Source organism: Chelonoidis abingdonii, chromosome 7 (genome assembly GCF_003597395.2).
Source record: "Chelonoidis abingdonii isolate Lonesome George chromosome 7, CheloAbing_2.0, whole genome shotgun sequence".
Classification (NCBI taxonomy): domain Eukaryota; kingdom Metazoa; phylum Chordata; order Testudines; family Testudinidae; genus Chelonoidis; species Chelonoidis abingdonii.
Window position 1 is genome coordinate 17,228,999 of NC_133775.1, and position 23,922 is coordinate 17,252,920.

The 23,922-nt window shown below is 42.2% G+C and overlaps 1 protein-coding gene across 4 annotated transcripts in view; it reads left to right on the forward strand.

The window, feature by feature from the left end:
• The window catches only part of NFIA (nuclear factor I A), a 303,610-nt gene that overhangs the window by 197,743 nt on the left and 81,945 nt on the right, over positions 1 to 23,922 (forward strand). For all 4 annotated transcript variants that reach the window (XM_032795522.2, XM_032795524.2, XM_032795527.2 and 1 more), the window contains exons 4-6: positions 889 to 963; positions 13,506 to 13,623; positions 16,700 to 16,827. In XM_032795522.2, the coding sequence (XP_032651413.1) occupies positions 889 to 963; positions 13,506 to 13,623; positions 16,700 to 16,827 (321 nt within the window). The remainder of the gene's footprint in view (positions 1 to 888; positions 964 to 13,505; positions 13,624 to 16,699; positions 16,828 to 23,922) is intronic.

Here is a 23,922-nt window from a genome sequence, read left to right on the forward strand (position 1 = left end):
CTGATATGTACTGTATGAACTTTAAATCCAGCTATGTACACTTACTTCCACTTGGTTTTGAGTTTGAAAGCTGCATGCTTTGTAATTGATTATGCCCATGAAATTGAATTAACATTTGGTGATAGACATGTTTTCAGAGAAATAGGAAAATACCATTATGTGAAGTGTAACAACATTTTGATATAAAATGTAGAGTCATCCCTTACACAGATGAAACAGGCAGGGAAGCATACACCCTGTCTCAAAGAAATTCCAAGGCTTAAAGTTAATGCTTTTCTTATGCAGAGATTTATTTTGTCTTTTGCAAAGCTTGTTTTAAATGCTAGAATTTTTCTTTTTTATGGGAAAGGCATTCATTTTAAAGGTTTGGGTTTTTATTTAAAACAGCTGCTATTTTAAGATTTCCCTAGTGTAACCTCAGAAAATGAAGAGTACGTCTTTAAATCTTGTTTTGTTTGAATGAATGGGTAGATAATCCTGATCAGATGTTTCTTTAGAGAATAATGTTTAAAACGATTATAGAATTTAGCTGTCCTGTCTGATTCCTAGGTACAGTATTTTAATTTCAGTTGTTAAGTCGTTAGGGGTCATCTAAGGTAACTGTATGTTAAAATAGTCCTCTTTTGTTTCAGATTTCCTGTTGAGATGCTTTAACATCTAGAAAACTCCCTGCTGATGTGTCATGTTAGCTTTCTTAATCTCCAGATACAAACTACAAAATAGCCTTCATAACTGTATGACTAGTTACCCACCTCCAGAAATAATAATTAGTGCTAAGTGGGAAATTTGATGTCACATTTTAAATCTAAATGAAACTCAAGTATTTGAGAATACTGTCATTAAATGCTTAACGCTCATCAAAATTCTTTCATTCTATTTGTTTTGTAGGACATTTGGGCTTCCAGGACAGTTTTGTCACATCAGGTGTTTTCAGTGTGACTGAACTAGTCAGAGTCTCACAGAGTAAGTATCCTTTTGTTGTTGTTTCCTGTTTATTATAAGTTTATTATAACTTTCATTTCCTCCCGTTTCCCCCCGCCCCAGAATCAGACAGTCCCCTCTTCTGCCTGCGCTCCACACATGACTAACTGTGTTCCACATTTTAAATTAAGTGGGAAAGTTAAAATAATAGAATATTTTAAAAATAAATGATAAGTTCCTGATTTTGCAAACCGATGGATCCTTACACCAATGTGGCACCTTACTGAAGCTATTAACATTCTGTGTAGGTGCCCATGTGGATCAGTTTGTAGGTTCAGAGCTTAAGGGATGAATTTTAACCAGACCTTTTAAAATAACATCAGCTGTGCCCATGAGCCAGGAATTACGTATACACCAGTTTTGTATATACGTGTATGTGTATGCACAGAAGTGGCTACTGTTTTAACACCCTTAGATTGGTGAACTTACAAATACTGTGAACAGCTATACCGGTGTTAGCCCTAAGAGGCTCACTTACTCAGATGCCGACAGCTTTAACTTTGTGAGACCTGCATTGTACCTCCAGGATATGGAATTCTGCCTTTTTAAAGGATGTGGTTTTTGACCTTTAAAGAATGCTAATGCCCACAGCATGAGTGACACGCTGCAGCATGATCATTACCAGCTTGTCAATACTCACTAACAACAGTGAATTAAGAGTACCTGTCACCACCCGGTTCCATTGATCAAAGGTGCATTGATTGTATTTTTCTGTGACATAACCCAGACAGTCCAAGGAGACAGCATGGACAGCCCCTCTCGAAGCTGTGCCTGTGTCGATTACAGCTCGACCAGCCCCTCAGTGCTAGGGTGCTGTGGATTTTTGTAGCTAGGGCTGAACTATGTTGCAACATTACAGTAGCACCAGTTAGCGCTGCAGTAGATCACAATTGGACTTTGTTTACAATATAAACCTTGCAGCTTATCTGTTTTAATATGCTTAGAAATAAAACACGGCATGCAGGTTCTCAGCATGGAAGTTTAAAAGTTTGTTTATATGCCCTGCAAGTCCAACTTTTGGCCTTCCAGGGGCCCTGCCTGGCAGGAACAGCCTTAGGAGAGAACCCAGGTTTTTGAATCAAACCATGGGCTTTCTATAGGAAAGGTCACCCTGTTTTCCTACTTTATCTCCCTACACACACACACATCAGCGCGCTACTCAGAGCACTAAATTGGCTTCCTATTGAAAAACTAGAAGTGGGGGTTGGGGAGGAGATGTGTAGGCATCAGAGAGGTATGCATGGGAGAGTGAGAAAGAAAAGGGTCCCCTGACCTTAGCCAAGCAATTCTCCTCGCTCTCCTTCCCAGATAACCTGTGGAAGGTCTGTTTCAAGGACATGTGATGCCAGAGGGAGTTCTGAGTGCACAGTATGTTTGAAAACCAGGCCACTTTATTTAGGTGCCCAAATTTGGACTTGGGAGCCTAATGTTTGGCACCGATTTTTGAAAACCCTGGCTTCGTTATTTTATTGTAGTGCACTAAATTGATTTTTAACATAAACAGTGTTAGGAATAGCTAACTTATCTCCTCCTGTATGTGAATAGCTCCATTTTTTGATGTTTTAATTTGGTGCAAAGGGGAAAGGCTCTTGAAGTCCTAAGGGAATCCACCCTTTCACCCTCTAAGACATCCCACATTAAGATAGTGTTATCTTCACTGGAGGAGCACTAGTCATCATAGCTGTCTCTGGTTTCTGTCAACCCTGGTTCACGTGTTTGCAAGATGCAGTTGTTAGAAACTAACTAGGTTCACCACTCCTGACTTCCGATCTCCATAGCAGAGAGCTTGGGACAGTGTTTATGAGCCAGCATATTTCATGCTTATTAATCTTCCATTACATTTTATCATAACAACAACAAATCTTTTACCAAAGATCCCAGTGCCTAACAAATTTTACAAACATTGTGAATTGTATTTATGAGGCTCACGCTCCCTGTCGCTGGAATGTACACAGCAGCCTTTAAAATTTGCTTGGAAACATACAGGAGGGTAGGGTTAAAAATATAGCATTGCATCCAGTGGAGTTACCAAGGAAATTTTGGGAGGTAAAATAAAATTATCCAGCTGTTATTTATCCAGGACACAAGGGCTTGCACTCCTTGCTCATGCAAAAAGTGCCATGGTCTCTTTAAGGACCCTATGCAATCTGGACCTCAGTTTTATATCCTGTCTGCAAGATAGCACTTCTCCGAAAAACAGTGCCCCAACACTTACTAGGATCTCCCTTCAGTACTGACTGAGAAGAAAGAATACCAACTGCTGGCTTAGGAACACTACCTCTGGTAGCACCTTGGATTTTCTGTGGAGGTGCCCCATACGCATGCTGACCGGGCCTGACCCCGTTTCGTTTATGAGCTCTGACAAACCCACACAGTAGGATATGTCTAGTGTGGATTCTATCAACAAAATCCCATTGATGTCAGTGTGAATTTGCATGCCAACATTCAGGGAATGATTTAGCATAAAGGCTCCATAATTAACTGCTATGAGTTGTGCCTAAACTGACATGTAAGGTTGCTTGATAGATTGCCCTATTCAGAATAAACCTGGCTGGGCTGTTTAAATATACTTGTGGCTTTACTTCAGACTAGTCCACAGATTGCTTTGGCACTGGAGAGCTCAATCCCTGCAGAGCACTAATCCAGATTCACCAGGATTTTTTTATTAGAATTTGGCAGCTTGAATTATCAAGATACACTCAATCCAGTCTATATATTTATTTCTCTAAAAAGCCACTGAAACTTTAAACACCACCCTGCTTGGGGAAACAGCCCATATGCACATCCTCTGTGGTGAGGCCCTTCTTTGTTTTCCTGAGCACGCACTGTGACAGCTTCCCAAAAGGCCATATTACACATATGAGCATGAGGCTGCAGAGAGATCCAGGAGCATGTTCTTGGAAGAAAATTGTGTGATTCTGGGCCTGAATCCCTGTTGTGGTGCATGCTGTTTTGGGGATGAATGATGCAGTGCAGCAGTGCTGCTCACATTTTGTATACAGCTCTACATCAAAGCAACGTTTGTTTAAAAAAATTTCAATAATATTAATTTTCTAAATGTGTTTAAATGTGTGTGAATTTTCAAGGACAGTCACTGTCCCTCTTGCCATGCAGTGTGTGTGCTACAGGAATTCTCATGCTGAGACAGAAAGACAAAATTTTGCTTTTTGTTACATTAGCATAATTGCACTGAAGTCAATGGGGTTATTCTAGATTTACATCTACGTAAGATAAGCAGATTTTGGCATCTGCGGCAACTATAGCTCTATATGGCCTTGGGTTTTTTACACCTTTTGACATCATCGTTTTCATGGTTTTTTTTAATAGAAATACATGGTTTCCCTGAATTTTAAGTAGTTGTTTGTTGTTAGCTTCTGTCATCTAAAATTAACATGAGGCACGTGTTAGTGTTTCCAGCATTTCTTCATTAGGTATTGTTGGGTAATAATAATGTGCCATATATATTGAATAAGGTTGTCAGAGGTATGCTGTTCTGTCAGCCATACAAGTCTGGGTAGGAGGGGTGAAAAAGCTAAGCAAAAAGTCAGCTTCCTGGAAACAAATATTTGGTATTAACATTATACCTTTTTCTAATCCAGGGGTTCTCAAACTGGGGGTTGTGATCGCTCAGCGGGTCATGAGGTTATTATGTGGGGTTCGTGAGCTGTCAGCCTCCACCCCCAAACTCCACGTCGCCTCCAGCATTTATAATAGTGTTAAATATAAAACAGTGTTTTTTCATTTATAAGGGGAGTCGCACTCAGAGGTTTGCTGTGTGAAAGGGGTAGCCAATACAAAAGTTTGAGAACCACTGATATCTTTAATCTGTCAATCATTGGTATAGGTCCCAGTCATCATAGTATTTATTTAGGTTTATCTGAGCCCCTGAACAAGAATTATAGACGCTCTTGGTGACAGGTACACCTGTAGCTTTCGTCTGTTCCACAGCGACGGGCTTTACCACTGAATCACTAGCCTGCTCCTCAATCTTCTAGAGGCTGGGTAAATAGGAAAGACAAACCATGAGAAAGAAAGCAGGGGTGCTTGGGCATAGGAGGTGAGATTGGGAAGCACTGGCAGGCTGGAAGCTTAGGGGCATGAAAAAGGCTACTACAAAGATGTTGCCAGTTTTAGGAAACTAAACATGGAATCCCCCATCATTGGAGGTTTTTCAGAACAGGTTAGATGAACACCTGTCAGGGATGATCTAGCCTCAGTGCAGGGGGCTGGACTACATGACCTCTCGAGGTCCCTTCCAGCCCTACATTTCTGTGACGCTGTGTATGCTAAAACTAGGTATGAGGTCGTTCTCCACTCATTGTCCAATGTGAGTAGGCCAGATCAGATCCCCAATATTCCTGGATTGTGGTTGGGGAAAATGAGCATTGTCCCACATACCTCAGACTCTGCTGGGACTTCTCCATAGAGAAATTCATCCACGACTGCGAAGAGTTGGGCTGAGGGTTAAAGGCAGGAGTGTCAGAGCAGATGCACATTATTGTTCCTCAAGCCTGAGGCTACATTTAACCATCCGTTGGTCCCTTCAGCACTGGGGAAACTCCCCCTAAAGAACGTCCTAGGGACAGTGGTGAAGGGAAGCCATACAAGTGTGGCTCCAGTGCACCTCTGTTGACGCCTATGTTGCTGGTGAGAGCCACACGGGGCCCTAAGCTCCTGTAGACCCCAGACAATGTGCAGGATTTGTTGACTGAACAGCCAGCTGTTGCACAAGCGAAACAAACTCCTCACCGCCAACCATCCTTTATGAGGAGGTCCTCAGAGGTGTCTAACTTCCATTGAAATCCATAGAAGCTAGGCTCCTAAATACCTTTGAGGATTTGGACCTAAATTCAGTCCCCAGCTCATGTGTGCAGAGGTCCCAGGGTAGTAGAATATGCCTGCTGTGAAAGGGTGGCAAGATGTGGGAGTGCAGAATTTGTTCACCCCATTTGGCACTGTCATGGTATAATTCCCCACTCTGAACCTTAGCGTCCAAAAGATGGGGTACCAGCATGAATTCCTCTAAGCTCAATTACCAGCTTAGTATTTGTAGCACTGCCACCAACAAGGAATTCCAGTGCCTGGTACACTCTGGTCCCCCCAAACCTCGCCCGGGAACCCCAGACCCAGATCCTCTGGATCTTAACACAAGGAAGTAACCCTTTCCCCCACCGTTGCCTCTCCCAGGCTTCCCCTCCCTGGTCACCCTGGAAGATCACTGTGATCAACTCCTTGAATCACAAAACAGAGAGGAAATTCACCTTCCTTCTCTTTCCCCTCCAGAACTCTCCTTAGAGAGAAAGTAACTTAAACAGAGAGAATTAACCTTTCTCTCTTCTTCCCTCCTTCTCCCCACCAACTCCTGGTGAATCCAGACCCAGTCTCTGGGTCTCCACCAGATAAAAAAACAATCAGGTTCTTAAACAGAAAAGCTTTAATTAGAAGGAAAAACAGTAAAATATCTTTGTCAATTAGGGATGGATTAGGTACAGGGTTTTTCAGCTATAGACCACTGGATCCCTCCAGCCTAAAATAACAAGTACAAATTAAAATCCTTTCACGCAAAATACAAATTTGAACTCCTTCCAGCCAAATCACAATTAAAACTCTTCCAGCCAAATGCCATTTGCAAATAAGAAAACAAACATAAGCCTAACTCGCCTATCTTCTATATTACTATAGTTAACTTATAAAGCCTGTATTCGGAGAGATTGGAGAGAAACCTGGTTGCACGTCTGGTCACTTCAGAACCCAGAGAGGAAAAACAACCAACATACAGCACACAAGAAACTTTCCTCCTCAAGATTTGAAAGTATCCTGTCCCCTATTGGTCCTTCTGGTCAGGTGACAGCCAGGCTTACTGAACTTGTTAACCCTTTACAGTCAAAAGAGATATAAAGTACTTCTGTTCTATTAACTTCTACTATCTGTTTATGACAGGCACAAAGTCCTGTTCCATGGGATATCCCTGTTCACCAGGACCCTGGAAGTGCGAATGGGAGACATTGACAGGCTGGGAACTTGGGTCCAGGGAAGGAGCATAGAGAGGAGGCTAGTGCAGCCATTAGATTTGAGTAACCTGCATATGCTCCTGATCTGGATTCTTTCCTGTGAGGATATTCCCCACAGACAGCTAAAATATACAGGCTGAGCTGTGAAGGAAGGATTTGGGCCTTAATGAGCAGTCCCTAAAAGCAGATCAAATTTATGCATGTTTCGCACTGCATTGTTGGCTGAAATTATATAATTCCCAGTGCTGATGTATGAAGCACCCTGCCTGCTCACTGGATTGAGAATGCCACACTTAAAGTTGTAAAATGCTAGTTCAGTTTTTCATGGAGTCGGTGGGATGATTTTTAACCTTTTTAATATGCCAGTTAAACCACATGCACACACACACTTCTGTGTTAGACACTTTAGATCCCATGAAAGGATTAAGTAAATTCCACAGGCTGTGAATGATTTTATGGTCATGGAATTTTGAAAAGGCAGGGATCCTGGAATAATGCAGTTTAAGAGTGGATACTTAGGGTGTGAGACTTTCAAGCAGTCATGCTTTGTGATTCGGGATTGCTGTAGCAGTGCTTCAGTGTCTACTGAAACCAGCTGCAGAATTCTCCTTACTCTTGCTGCATAGATGGGTGCTGCTGTGGCATAGAATTTCGGGGGCTCTGGCAATGGAAAACTGGAACAGAATGTAAGAGGTCTCAGATTGGCATGAAGTGGCAACCTAGTGTTTGAAATGTGCAATAATTCTGTAACTGTATGAAATAATCACAGGGAATCACAGAATATCAGGGTTGGAAGGGACCTCAGGAGATCATCTAGTCCAACCCCCTGTATGAAGCAGGACTAATCACCAAATCCCTAAACGGCCCCGTCAAGGATTGAACTCACAACCGTGGGTTTAGCAGGCCAATGCTCAAACCACTGAGCTATCCCTCCCTCCCATTGCTGTTTAAGGCAATAAAAGGGAAGTAATCTCTTGTGTGTAGTGTTTGTGTGTGTGACTCCTCACGCTCACCCGAAAGGCTGAATAAAGCTGTTTGTAACATTCCAACTCAGATGATTAGAAGTACTGAAGCAGAATCATCTCGACTGAAAGACATACAACTGACACTGTAGTTACTGTGGGAGTAATGTGAAGGAGAAATTAAATTCATTGCCATTACTCTGAGCGGGCAGGGGGTGGAGCAGGGAAGAGGTGGGTATAACCGAAGGAATATAGCTTTCCAGTGTACTTTTATCAAGCAGTTTTATCCACTCAAAAGAAGAGGTATAATGTAAACAAATTATAGGGAAAGTTCTGTTGCACCCACCAATTCCTCTGGAGGTAGAGGGCCAACCCACAGTGTAATTCCCCTGAAGGTAGAATGAGTATCAATAGCTGTAGTCCAAAGCCCACCAGAGGGGTCTACTTTCTCTGCATGACACAGAGCTTCTTTTGTGATGTCACAAATTGGTTTTGTGGTGGCGGGACCTTCAGATCCATAACCGCCTGGATCTGCTGGAGATTGCCCTACACTCAGCCGCCTTGCAAAAAAGCAGGAGTTGGTGCTGCTGCAGCTCTGAAACTGCAGAGTGGCTCCACTGCTTTTCTGCAGTCTGGAGGAGAGTGGGAAGGATCCATAAAACTCCCTAGTGCAGAGCACACTTACTAAGGCTTTTATAGAGCCTGTATGTTTTCTGCTATACTAAGCAATACCGTAGCTGAGATAGATAGAAGTCAGCAGCATGAAAAATAACATTTAAAAGATAACTCTGTATTCCTTAGCCAAGGACTGCTATCCCAAACATAGCATTTGGGCTTGCTTGTATAAGAGGGAGAGAAAAAAAGATGATAATAAAAAATAGACTGCAGGCATCAAATGAACAGTTACTGTGACCTTGTTTTTTGTATGCCATTACACAATTCAATGGCAGTCCACTCAAACCTTGCTCTCGATCGATATCCTATTAAAGCAGCACAAAAAGTCTCCATAAACTTAGTGGTTAGCTATGTTTATAAATGGAACTCAGTATAATTAGATGGTCAATAGCAAACTGTACTAGTAATTTTAAAATGAACATCACACATTTCATATCAGTTGTATTCGGCAAAACCTCTTTGAACCTAACAATACAGTACATAGGAGACAAAGGTTATGCAACAAATTCAAGCTACCCTTTCCTCACTGAGTCAGAAAGATAGTATGTTTTCCTCTGGTTGTTAAGCCACAGTATATGAAAAAGTCAAACGTCATGTTTCTTATAATACTTTTAGCCTTATGCCTTTGCTGCAATGTTAGACATGTCCTGATCCTAGTTTTACCCAAATATCTTTGTAAAAACAAATAAACAAAAAATTAAAAAAGAGAAATTAAATATATCTTAACAACTAAAAGACAGGGCCATTTTTTTAAGGAAGACAAATGCCAGCTTGGCTGGTTTTATGTAGTGGGTTTCCTGTACTCTAGTTCAGTAAATTTCCAAAATAAATATTCAAATTGAATTAAGTCACAGGGTTTTTTGCTAATTTTTCTTGACATTTTAGGTGACTATTTGAGCTAATAAACTGGCATCAGTGGGAGTTTTCCTCAGAGCTGCCCTTTATCCAGAGCAGAGCTACCCTGCAGGTGGTCAAAGAGAAGCAGCTCCTTGCTCATCTCCCCAGTTTAACATGGAATGATCGGCCTACGATGAGGGTTGTTCTAGGCTTTCAGGCAAACTCTCTCATTCTGCCCCTTCATAGTGATTGAAATGTATCCTGTGTGCGTAGGAGTTCTGTGATGGAGACCACCCTGTCAGCTGAAATCAGCTGAGGCTGCATCAGTTAGTTCACTTACAGGCGCCGCACACATCAATCAAATGAAGTTTTAAATGAAAGGCCAGATTTCTATCCAATAAACCATTTTACTCCTCCCTCATCGGGGTCAGAGCTCTGTGTCAAATGACATCTTGATGCAGGCATGTGGGTGGGGTGTGTATTGTGTGGAAGCTCAGTTGAAATTTTCAACCTATATCTCCTTCTTGGGATGTGTTCTTGAGCTATTTTGGTGTCATTTTTCTGAGGAGCATCTCTTAGGTAGAGAAAGCAGCATATTTTCAGTATGGCTGGTATAATCTTAACCTTCAATTTATGTATACTTTGGTGTAATAAAGGACTGGCTTTGTATTATAGAACAGAATGATCTCCACTATGCTAATGTCCTGGACAGTGCCAAAGCATGTTCTTGGGACACTGGGTGCAGGTGAGGAGGGTGATCACATGTTGGATGATCATATGCTAAAATGAGGAAACTCAATTTAGATCACTTTAATCCTTCTGTTTGCTCTCTGGTGCTGGAATGTTGATGGGGAATCCTACAGACAGAAATGTGACTCTGTCTTTCCATCAGTATTCAGGGCTAACAGAAGAGGGAAAGTCTATTCAGGCAGCGTGAGGGGCCATTCGGAGCAGGTAAGGTTTTGCATGGCTAGGCTAGATGAAGTTTATTTTCCTTTGCAACATGTTGTGTTGCAAACAGAAAAGTAAATATAAGGTCCAAATAGAACACAACAGGGTTCCCTCAGCCAAAGTCCAATGTAAAGTGTTATGAAGTGTGACTCAATTCAGCCAAGTCTATAACAGTGATATAAAGCATGAGTCACTTCAACCAAATTCCAGAGAGGAAGAGACCGATTCCCCACCTACCCAGAGAAAGAGAGTTAACCCCTTCCCTACCAGCCTCTGGATGGGGTCTGTACACTGTCATTTCCCTCACTTTATCTACAGTAAAATGTTGTTTGAAGAGCAAAGTAACTGGGAAAAGAAAACACAGATACTCTTTATTGAAAGATAACTTCCTAATACACAGAATATGGTTCCAGAACAGTTCCCCTTTATGGAAAGTTTACCCCAATAGCATTACTAAGTGTAGTGACCTTGGTCTGTCTCTGCTATGAATGTCATTGTTAGAACTGCCATAGGCCTTTTAAATAAGTAACTGCCATGAAGCCTTTAAATGCCTTTAATACTCAACTGCTTTAACAAATGCTCTGTCCTTTGACCATTTTATTAAGAGGAATGGATCTTGTCTTTTTACCCTTCATCATGCATCCTCTCAGCTCAGCTCCTTGAGTACTGCAGGGTGTCCGAGGATTTGGCAGGAAAACCCCAATACTGTTAAATGTGGAGAAAGCTAGAGGTTACCTAGTTAACCCTTTCTATCTTGTGGTTAGTTTTTATGTTACTAGCTTTACCCCCATCCCACTCCACATATTTTCAGGCTATGTTCACCATGTTGAGAAGTGGAAGTATATTTTAGTTTCACATAAGGCAAATTCAAGAATTTGGCCAGTAATGCCCTAGATTTTGGGGGGTGATGAACAGGAGCAGAGTCAGTTTATTAACACAAAATTTTCCTCCGTCTCTGTCTGAAATAACACTGCTTAGTAAAACTTACAATAGCTGGGAAATTCATCGCCCCTTGGAAAGAAATGATGCTTTAATTTAGTGCCTGCCTTTTTATGTGCCTGTTTGGAAAATATTACTATTAACTTCTAAGTTAGGCTTTGTTAGGTCTGGGGTGCAGGGGAATTGATCAACAAAGGGGTTTACAGAGTACAAATCTGCTTGGCAAAGGAGTTGCTGAAAACTGTGGAGTAGATGCTGCAGAGAGTACCTTTATGATTGATTTCCATTCACGTCAGACTGACTGCAGTGTGGTCATTTTTCTAACCCATAACTGCTCACACTGCAGCAGTCTGCTATCTGCAGGGTGTCTGAATTATAGCAGTCCATGCCTATGTTACCTTTTACACAAATTACTTACACTGGTTTCTTTTTTCATGCAAATTTGTCAGTTTTACAGCCTCTTGTAGCTGCTGTCAGGAAACTCTAGCAGAAAGCACAATTTAATAAAATGAGTTAGTTTTACTATATTTAATTTTTCTTTAAAAAAAACAAAACCCTGCCCTCTCATACAACCAGTGCACAGGAAACATATTTTAGTTAATGGAAGACAACAAGGAGTTTGGTGTTCTTGCCATAAATTACTTCCCAAATTATTCCCTTTTAATGATCATTCCAGATTTTCTTAAGTTTTAATAGCATTGTGTGCTTTCCACCCCATCCTTTTAAAATCTGTTGCTTGCTGTCCATGCTAGCAGTGCTTGTTCCCTAAAACCTGGGGTGAAATCCTGACTCGATTGAAATCAAAGGCAGAACTTCCAGTGGCTTCATTTGGGCCCATATTTCACCCTTGGTATGCTAGGTTATTGGTGCAAGATACCTGAACCATCCAATCTCGATTTCCTCACTGATGCCCTCCAGAGTGAAATATTTCAGTTGGGCTCAGTTCCTCCCCGGTAGGAGCAAGCACAGGTGTATTGATTTCAGTACAGTTTTTCCAGCTGAGACAAGAGTAAATTTGGCTCAGTATCATTGTGTGGCACCAGGAAAATCCCGGTGAATCAGAGTTTTCACATAATATATCCTGTGCCAAACAGATATATCTTGGGCAACGGGGTAATTTTCATCAGATTGTGGAATGGGACAGACAATCAGTCATGGTCCATAAAGCAGAATGTCCTATAAAGATCAGGGAATGGTGACAGTGGGAATGGTATCATATCATATGCAGTTGATTTCATTGAGGAAGACCTTGCCGGCTCAGTTTTATATTCGGTTACAACATTCGTTCCATATTGCTCAACACATGTGAGTTCACAGCCCTATCTATACCTGTAAACATTTGGAAAAGGAACTCTCATAATACCTTAGTGTAAAACCAGTACTCTAGGCAAGTGTGAGGTGAGTCATAGCAGTGGTAGTCCTTACAGAAAACCATGCATGCTGGTAGGAATAAAGAATAATAGAAAACAGTTGTTGGATAATAATATAATGAGGCAAATTGTCTCTGGCCCCCTCACAGGCGCACAGAGGCAGAGAGGAACACAAGGAATCTCAGCCCCTGGCATACTTCCCGCAGGGGCGTAGGACAGTCATAGCTCCTATGCTCCGGGGGCATAGAGACTGTAGTCTCTGTGTACATCTGGGTACATACAGCATTTTCAAAGCTCTTGGGAAAAGGTGGCACCAGTGCCCCTTCCCTGTCTACAGAAGCTCACAGACTGGGCCAGGCATACACGGGATGGTGCAACACGTCCACCACTCAGGCTGCGCCTATTAAGGAAGGAAGTTTCAAGAGATATTATTAAGAAGATTACAATATGGTAGCAGTTTCTTAAAGGAATCCAAGATTCTTGCTGCAAATGATTAGAACGAACGGTGCAGAAAAGACTGACCTGAAAAGAAAATAAGAACATCTTTATTATATCATATCATTATTATTATTCATTGTATTATCGTCGTACTTAGAAGCCCCAGGTGGGATCCTGGACTGCATTGTAGAAACAGACCAAAAAAGACACTCCCTGCCCCAGAGGGACTCGTATAGTGGTAAAATGTTCCTCATTACTGTGTCAGTTTACTTTGGGTGTTGATATATAATCGAGTCCTTATTTGCATGACTTACTGAGTTGAATTTCTTTTGTTTCCCTAGCACCAATAGCTGCAGGAACAGGCCCAAATTTCTCCCTCTCAGATTTGGAAAGTTCTTCATACTATAGCATGAGCCCAGGAGCAATGAGGAGGTCTTTACCTAGCACATCCTCTACCAGGTAATTTGATATGTGTATGCTATTGGGTTACACGTGAAACCCAGATTATGATTAATGTTCATATGGAAGTTATTGTTTAGTTTTTACATTGTTTGATGTGTTCTGTGGGGACGGGACAGTGAGTCTTTTCGGAATCACAAATTTGAGTGTCTGTCTCAATCTGTATTAAAGCTCTATACTTAAAGTCCAGCTTTGAAAAAAGCTGCAGAGAGACACACAGACCCTGATTCTTTTCTCATGTACATTGTTTAGAATCAGGGGTAATTCCATTGAAATCAGTGAAGTTGCACTGGTATAAGGAGAATCAGGCTCATAATGAAACATAGTGTCCTCCTATGATAATGTTACTGAGTATTTTTCATGGAGATATTTTTTGTAGGTATCATAGCTTGCATTGCATTGAAGGGAAAGAGACTGGACACCAGACTTCAGATAAAACGTATATGTATTGTGTATACATAAAAGTGTTAGCTGTGAAACTAACATAGTGCTGAAGATTTGGCCTTTAATTCATTCATATTTTGGTGTGGCTTTAAGAATTTTGTGATTTAATTAAGCAATTGAATTTTTGATAGAGGCTACTATCAAGTCCGATTGCATATCTTAGATGCAAACTAGCAGACAAGAATATTTTTTACTCTGTCTTTTTACTTTAACTATCCATGAGATTGAATTTATAAATCAGCCTCGTCACCATTGCCATCTTGAACACTATTAAGGAACCAGAATGATTTTTGTTTGTCCGCCAGCCAAAATGTTCAGTTATTTCAAAGACATGACAGGAAATTCTAACTTCAGCTTGGAGTTCTTTTAGGTTATGATCTCAGTCTGCAGCGCCACCAGCTTTGCAAAAAGCAAGCACACCATAAAAGAAAAACATACCTTTTCACTGTAGCTGTTTTTATTTTCTACAAAAGTATGTACAGTCTCCTAGCAATAACTTTTAGCTTATAGTTCACAGTGATTGAAAGAACATTCTGTACACATGAGCTCAGTCAGCATTCTGAAGCTTAGCAAATACGGTTCTCATTACATGTGGCAGTAATCAGTTTAAAAGTTTGTGCTGTTAGTTTTTTCACATGTGTTTGGCATACTGTATGTGCAGTGCTCATCATTAGAATCAATCCCAGCAAGAATTTTGTTTTGACTCCAGGAGTGAAAAAGGCAGATTATTAGTGTTACTTAAAAGCCCAGTTGTCACTCTTCTGTTCTTCAGAAGAACTTCAAATAGTTAGCACTGATAAGGAGCTAATTATAAACATCACCAGTAGTTAATAACTTGGTAATACGTTTGTTTTTCTCTCATTAGGTTGTTCCCAGTTAGAAAAAAAAATATTCCTTGAATACACAGACTCAGCGGCACTATCAGGCAGTAATTGTATTGTACACACAAAATTTCCCCTACCAACATATACTGATTCTTTAAAATAAGTTATGGCAGAACCTGCATTCCATACATACCATAAAACATTGTCTCCCTTCAGCTTTGCATACAGAACTCCCAAATCCTGCAGCTCTTACTCAGGCAGAAATTAAAGTGAATCTTGCCTGAGTAAAGGCTGGAAGATTTAGCTCAATGGGAATTATGCCAATGGAATGTTTTATATCCATCCAGTACATCCCTGATACACAAAGGCGTCTATTCTTGTTTACTCTATGGAACATTTAGGCAGGTAGGGCTTTTCTTGAATCCCTTACACATTGCTGGTGGAATTGACCCCGCAGAATAAAGAGTTGGCAATAGACATAAGATCTGGAAAAATGTGTTAGGGCAAATTGACAGTAATATCCTAGAGCATTTTGTGCATCTCATTATTCCAAACTTAGCCAAGATTGTAGGCCCTTGGCACTGGAATTCATTCCCCCACCGCTCTGCCACACTTTTAGTCAGTTGACCTTCAGAGACAGTGTAAGGGTTCTCCCTTCTCTCAGCCTTTTGCCTGGGTTGGATTTAGGAAGAGGTATTGTATATGATGGATGCTGTGTGGGAGTCTTTCAGTGTTGACATTAGTCAGCAAGTTTTTTGTTCTTTTTTTTTTTTTTAAATATGTAGTGGCATCCAGAGACTGTCCTACATCAGGCATTGAACAAATTAGGTACACGATGAAATTTTTATACTTGTTTAAAATAACCTGTGACAATGTAAAGCTGAAATATCTTTTCCATCTTTTGCCATCACTCATGTGTTTATTATTGTAGGGTTGCCATAAAGCTAGGATTGCTGCCATTTAATTTTTCTTTAGGATAGGGCCAGCTCCAGGCACCAGCTGAGCAAGCAGGTGCTTGGGGCGTCCAAGGGGAAGGGGCGGTATGTCGGGCTGTTCAGCAGCAATTCAGCGATGGATCCCTCAGTCCCTCTCAGAGGGAAGGACCTGCCGCCGAATTGCCGCTGAAGAAGAACGCGGTGCGGTGGAGCTACCGCCAATCGTGGCTTTTTCTTTTTCTTTCTTCCTTTTTTTTTTTCCACCACTTGGGGCAGCAAAAACCCTGGAGCTGGCCCTGCTTTAGGAAACGAAAGCGTTGAAAATATAAAAAATGCATACAAAGGGAGCATATGGAATTCACAATAAGATAAGTAGAAGACAAGGTAGTTTAAATGAGGGTCTACCTGTCAGTACCATAGCTGGTGACAGAGTAAGTTAGTGGTACAAAGCCCACTGAAGTCAATGGGAGTCTTTCTGTTGACTTCAGCGTGCTTTACATAAGGTCCTAGCCTTATACCTGTGAAAATCTAAATTTTAAAATAGCTTTGGTTCCAGTTTGGAATGAGTTTGGTGATCTCAGCTTAGTCTTTACTGGAGGTTGTTCTGTGTCACAGTATCAGCATGGAGGTTGGCACAGTTCAGAAAGGCATAAGGCAGCCTCAAGTCTGATAAAAGTAGATCAGGACTGAGGAACATTGATTCAGCTTTGTGGGGAAGAGTGAAGAGAACGGGAATCTCTCCCGAGTCAATGCCGTCAATGTCACTAAACTTAACCCAGTTGGTCTCTTCCCGTGCTACTGAGAAATATACCAACAGAGAAATACCTTTGTATCCTTTTAGCATATAGAATATTGTATGTTTTGCTGTTTCAGCTCTACAAAACGCCTCAAATCTGTGGAGGATGAAATGGACAGTCCTGGTGAAGAGCCATTTTATACAAGCCAAGGACGCTCTCCAGGAAGTGGCAGTCAGTCAAGTGGATGGCATGAAGTGGAGCCAGGTAAGCCACGACTTTCAGGAGTCATAGGAAATTTTCTCTAGTTTTTCAGTTTTGTTATCATAAGAGAAGATCATATAAAAAGGCTATAGATAAAACCTCTGTGATTTGTGCTGAAATGATCAGTCTAACGAAAATATTGCAATAGTTTGATTGCTCCTGCAGGGCTGCCGAGAGCAGGTTCGGGCCCCGGTGAAAAAAAATTTTTGGGCCCTCCCATCAAGAGCGGAATGGCTAAACAGGGCCAGGGAAGCCGGGCCCCGGGCCCCATTCCGGACCAGTGGGTCCCGGTAATTTGTACCGGCTTCCCCCCTCCCTCCCCCCCGTCGGCCCTGCGCAGCTGCAAATGTTTTCGTAGTGCATCACTTTTGTATTTGGGCCAAGCATCTGAAGTATTTGAATAATGCAGCAAAAGATATGTTCTCCTTCTCTGTCAAATTGTCCATATCCAATCATGGAATATCACTGATAACAGCTTGGCAAAATGCAGCACCTGTCCCAGCTGTGTACCACATTTCATTCTGTTGTAAAATGCCATTGTTTATATGCGTGTGTATATATATATATATTTGTTAAAAAAAATACCTCTAAAAGATGGAAAGACTTTTGAAGGGTTTTATAACATTTGTTTACTCTGCAGTGGGTTTTTAAGAGACTTAGTATGAGTTACTGTTGTATTCATCCATAATAGTGTGAAGTTTGATAGGAGACTCCATGCTAAAATACATATCATTGGATGTTGGAGTTAAGAACTTTAAGGGGGAAGGCATGCCTTCTCCTGATGAATTTTCCTTGGCTTGTGTTATTTACTTAATGTCTCTTGATCACCTAGCTTGGTGTCATCTGGGTACTTAATAGCAATGAACAGGGCCAGCGCTTCCATTTAGGCGACCTAGGCGGTCGCCTGGGGCACCAGGGTTTGGGAGGGTGGCAATTCGGCGGCGAGGGGTCCTTCCACGCTCTGGGTCATCGGCGGCAATTCTGCGGCGGGTCCTTCACTCGCTCCGGGACCCACCGCTGAAGTGCCCCGAAGACCAGGAGTGCAGAAGGACCCCCCCCCCCCCCGCTGCAGAATTGCCGCCAACGACCAGGAGCATGGAAGGACCTTCTCCTAGGGCGCCAAAAACCCTGGCGCTTTCACTTCTCCTGGTAATGAAAACATTTTCCTGGCATGATGGCAATTAGTAGGCAAAAAAATGCCACAGAGCTCTGTTCTAGATAATTTTATTGCTAATTATTATTGAATATCAACAAAGTGTTTTTGTCTTTCACCTTCTAACATTTTACCAGGTCATCAAGATATGGTCCTAAGGGATTAGTCCTTTGTGTTTTATATATTTTAATATAATTGTACTTAGATGTAAAATTATAAAGCCGTCTAACCAATGGTCTAGGCACCCTAATATAATTAATGATACAGCTGTACAATTAGATTATACCTTAGCACCATTAAAATCAGTTCTGCAGGAACTTGGCTGGCCAGCCAGCCACCTACTGCCTTCATCGTCTCTGAAGCATATCCACAGCCTTCTCCAGAAGCACATCAAACAGATGTCTTTTGCAGCATACCTGGAAAGCCACCAAATTTAGCTATTTCAGACTGGGGGGGGGAGGAGAAGAGCAAGTTTCACAGTCTCAGAGCTGACAGAACATCCTGCCAACAGCCCCCCTCTCTTTTATAATGAGCTGGATCCAGCCTGAGTGCTACTGCTGACCACAGCTGTGGCGGTATAGCATGGAGAGAAAGGCAGTCCCTCAGGTAGGCCAGCTCCAAGCCATGTAGGGCTTAAAATCCACTCAGAGACACATGGGCAGCCAGCACAGATCCTGGATCACTCTAGTTAGGTGCCCCCAGTGAGATGTCCTGTTCAGTAAGCAAGCCACTGCATTCTGCACCAGCTTCGGTCTCCAAATAGTTTTAAGGTGTAGCCCCATGTAGAGTGCATTGTCGGAGTCTGATCTTGAGGTGATAGAAAGCACAGAAACAGTGGCAAGGTCTGTGTCTGAAAGGACTGCAATCTCCTAGCTAGACGCAAACTGGATCACTGCTGCAACATGATCGTCAAACAGCAGCATGGGCTGTAGACTCACTCCTAAACTGTGACTACTGTACTATCAACTAATGACAGACATACTCCTTCAATGGAAGGGGTTGATATTACCTCCTCCCTGTTTTCCAGCAACATCTTCCAACTCACCTTCATCACCTCAATATGATCTGGGGTGAGCTCCAGCCAGCTTGCTTTCAAACAATGTTTGAGGTGCTGAACAGCATAGTTCCAAATGAGAGAAGATAGTGACATACAGTTGGGAGTTATGAGCATGCTGAATACACTGAACCCCATGTCCCCTTACAAATGTTCCTAGTGGCCTTTTATGCATGTTGAACAAGAGAGATGACAAAATGCCACCCTGCAGCACCTCACAGAGCTGCACGGGAAGAGGAACAATTGTCCACAGCTACCTGCTGAGAGAAGAGAACAAAGCACTGAAGAGTGGCCTGGTCCATTCCCAACAGGTTCTCAAGCAAGTCAGCAGCATTTCGTGATCAACCATATTAAAGGCAGCTGATAGATCTAATAATACCAGCATGGAGTCCTGGTTTTCATCCGCCGCCAGGAGGAGATCACTGACCAATGCATCAGGGCGATCTTTGTGTCATAGCCAGGTCAATACCCAGATTGACAGGGGTCAAGAGGATCACAGGCATCTAGACACGGTGATAATTGTCTTGTCACAACCTTCCCACAGTCCTACCTAGAAAGGGAAGATGTGATACTTGTTGATAATTAGCAAGATTGTCAGCACCCTGTGATGACTTCTTGAGCAAAGGCTCCAAAACAATAGGCAGCCTGCGCCCTCTAAAAGAGGTGCTGACAGTGTCCACAAATAAGGAGACCAGCGCTTCCCCACTGGCCTTCCCCAGCAAAGAAGGATGTGAATCCAAAGGACAGGTTGCAGGACAAAGGTCTCCCAACACTTCCAGTAGCTCAGGGAGTATCACTGGCTGAAACTCCAGCAGAGAAGAGAAGGCCTTTGTTCCCTCAAGACCAGGCTCAATCACCACAGAAGCAAACAGCCCATCCGTAATCTGATCAGTCTTGTCTGCAGGATAGCTAACAGTTTCCTCACAACAGGAGGGACTCAGACCAGCTACCGATCCGAAACCTTCCAGATGTACCAGACTCTCTGTCACCCAGATCAAATCTGCTGTCAGATGTTGCGGATACTGTGGAGGAGAAAAATAATTGTCACTTTGCCTCCTGCGCAGCAATAGCATAGGAATTAAAAAGAAATATTTACGCTACAGCTGGTTAGCCTCAGCACAAGATTTCTACCACTGGTTCTCTAGCCATCTCCCTCTTGCTTCATTTGTTTCAGACCATCCATAAACCAGGCTGACCTCTGAGAATAAAGCCAGCAAAGAGAGCACTGAGGGGCCACCTCTTCAATAGTGGAGGACAAAAAACTATAATCATCTTCTACAAACGCATGAAAAGAGTGGTCTGTCAGCAGAACAAGAGTCACCATCAGAGCTCTGTGTAACAGAAAGCAACAGTTTACATCGTATTTTGTTTTAATATATAATATATAGTAAGTCACATGTGGCTCTGAAATCAACATTTCATCCTTCATGTTTGACATGGATGCTTTCGTCTCAACCACTACAGAATGTGTTATGAGTCTCCAACAGGGCAACTGCCTAGAAAATATATTGGCCCACTGAAAAATACAGAAGTGGGATCAACATCCTTTTTTACTTTGTATACTGCCAGAGTATTGCTCCTGAAAGAATAGTAACCTTGCCCTGTTTCATTGTTGCCTTGCCCTGTTTCAGTTACATCCTTTCTGCTCTCTATATTGTCCAAATAAGACCCTTACTCACAAATGACATTAAAAAAATTCTACATTTTTAACATATAATAATCACTTTGGGTTTTAATGATTAATTCATCTGATTGACATATGCAAAGGGAGCTTAAACACTGAAACCATCTTAATAGTTGATGTAGCCCATCAAAGCCCAGAGCAATTATACTGTATACAGTGGTAAAATATGTTTACAACAGAGCCCGTTTCTACTGTGAATATTTCTGATACTATTAACTCAGGCTGGTCACTTTTGAGGGTTTAGCCTGTGTTGTTAGACGGTAGCATAGGAGTGATTTGTTCAGCAAGATTTTCTTACATCCCATCAAAACATGTTCTATTGGATGATCTGTCCATGATCAACATGGGAACATGTTGATTACTTCCCTTGAGGAAAGGGGAAGGTTGGATAGCTGTCCTTGAATGTGCCTTTGGGGAAAAGACAGGTGTTGAAGACAGCAGCCACCAGCGGCCACACCCAGTTCCCCAGAGGACCCACATAAAAGGTAATACAGCCTCAGACTGAACAAGGAGACCCATCTAGGCGCAGCTTCTTATCCTGTATCTAGGAGTAGAAGAAGCCTGCATGTATGTGCAAATTCTGGGGGAATCTGTATGTGTTTGGGCATTTGATTAGTTTTGAGGAGAAGGGAGCAGCATGTGCATGAGAGAGATTTGGGGGATGCAAAGCATGAAAGAGAAAGAGAGAGAGATACAGTGTATGTGTGTGATCTGGTGCGTGGAGAGAAAGAGTTTTTGGCGTGGCAGGCAGAAGACGAAGAACGAGAGGTTTCACAGAGATTTGGAACGGGGGTCACGAGAGAGGGAAGAAATGATAGCAAGAGAATTGAAACTTGGAAGGAGGAAGAGAACACAATGTGGGAAAAGAAAGATGGAGGGAGGAAAGGAGAGAGCAATTATTACATCATATAGAAAACATGATAGTGAAAAAAGACAGAGGCAAAGATAATGAGATATGTATGAGAAGAAAGGAAAAATAGTGTAGTGACCAGAGAAAGAAAAGAACAAATACAAGGGTGAGAAAGTAAATGGTTAAAAGTTTTTACTTGGAAAGGGGAGATTCAAAAGGATGCAATAAATAACTAAATTAACAACATTTGTGAAAGCAATGCACGCTGGGGACAAACGTTTGCCTAGGGCTAGCCATGGCTGGCTATCCTGCCTCTCTCCCCATTTGCTCTTTTTATATTGGTGCTGTTTGTGGTCCCTGATGACTTGTTTTTCTGTGGTTGGACCTCTGAGTGGGTCCATTAAGAGTTGGCTGTGGACTCAAGGGATGCTTGAAAAATGACTGGAGATCAGAAGAGCCCTGCTCCCACCTTGCAGAAAGCAGGACAAAGCTACTCTGAGACTGCTACTCCAGACTACTGGGAGTGATAGTACCCCCCCTGCTTTCCAAAGGCTTTGGATGACTTCATCTATGCTCTGTGCAACCCACCAGCCACATATATTGCCCATCCACAATTCCTCCCCCTACACTGCTGCTTTAAAGGGCTCCGCTGGCTCTCAGCTCCTTGATAAGTAAATTGTGTGCGAAGCTCTGGACACAGGGTCTGCACCCGCCATGCCTTGGCAGCATGGCATTTCCACTGCATTCTGGTCTGCGTGCACCCAAGGAAAGGTCCAGAGCACAGAGCACTCTGTGTGTTACGTCTGGGGTACCTTTCACAAACAAGTGTATGGTGCTTTATTTATGCTTCAGACATGGCAGCCAAAGCAAAAACCAACATTAATTCCATGTTCCTTGTAGTGTACTCATCGAGTCTCACATCCATTTGCCGGCACTTGAATGCTTCTGGGGAGCTCTGAGGCCTAAAAAGACTGGAGTCTGCCAGAAAAGATGAATTTCCTTTCACAACAGGAAGGCTTGGGAAGTAAAACAAAGCAGACATGTAATAAATTACTTCTGGTTTTCAAATACCTTTTGCAGTGTTCTCCTTACCGTTACTTTATCTCAGCACTTTCAGTACATAACTCTTGTTAACTGAGAAGAAAGGCAAGAGAGACGATAAAGATGATGTTAGGTAAGAAAACCAGGGAATAGCAAACTGACTTTGGCCTTCGGGACAGGCATTGGCTTTTGTTCAGTTCTGTTTCAGCTGTATTTTGTAAGCTGGTTTAAAGGCATTATTCCTAGTAAATGCTTGCAGCTTCTGTTTTTGGTTCCATACTGATCAAAATGCACCCTGTAAGGCTGAAACACATACAACTGTATTCCACTTGTGCATTTTTCTAGTGTGTTCTCTAATGCAATACAGATGTGACATCCACTGTACCTTATCAGGTATTTTGGTGTGCTTTACTGTATATTAGCAATTTCAGTTTCAGGTTTCTCAGTCAAGTTTCTTGTATTTAGGGACTGGGGGTGGGAATGCTGATTAAAGTGTAATCCTGACAGTATTCTAAAAATCAGCCTTGTTGGCTCGGGGAAGAGCAACCTGCACCTTCCTCTGTCAGTCTGGTCCTTGTTTTCCCCACAAGGGCATTGACTCCAAGGGAGCCAGGATGTTTGCACTACCTGAAATCCTTTGCGGTTCTGATGGGGAGAATGCAGTTTTAAGTTCCACAGGGGATGCACTGGATCAACATGAAATCTCTCTTCAAACAGCACATGTGGCCCTGCGTTCTACTTCCCTCCTGTTGAAAGGATGTTTGTGCTGTTTTGTGTCACTGCAGCCCATTCTCCTTCTCTCTCCCAGTGGTTTTTCTGCCACCAGGGACTCTGTGCAAAGGCCTCAAATGTGAGAAAGAGCAAGTGATTGGATTGCAGAATTGATTCAGTGCAAAGCAGCACCAACACAGTATTAAAGCATCATGTTTTTATTGCATGAGTGAAGTATGTATTGAACAGTTATAATACCTCATGGAATTAAACCATTACATAAGCCCATAATAAATGACAACACCTACGCTAGATCACATTAGTTCTTCTACAAGTGCTCATCCACATATATTCTACTTTTCTTAGTCAGAAATGAATCGAGGACTTCATGCTTGCCTAGTGGGTATCAGAGTAGGCATATGTCCTGGTACCTTTCTCCCTCACCCCTGGCCCTTTTCCATATAACAGTCCATCATGACCCCATTGAAACCCTTGGAGTTTATGCACCAGCTCCTAAAAGGAAAGGTAAGATCCCAGCAGACAGACTGTCATCAAGTTCCTTTTACCACCAGAGAGTCTCAGTGCCTCCAAGAAGGAGGCTGTGT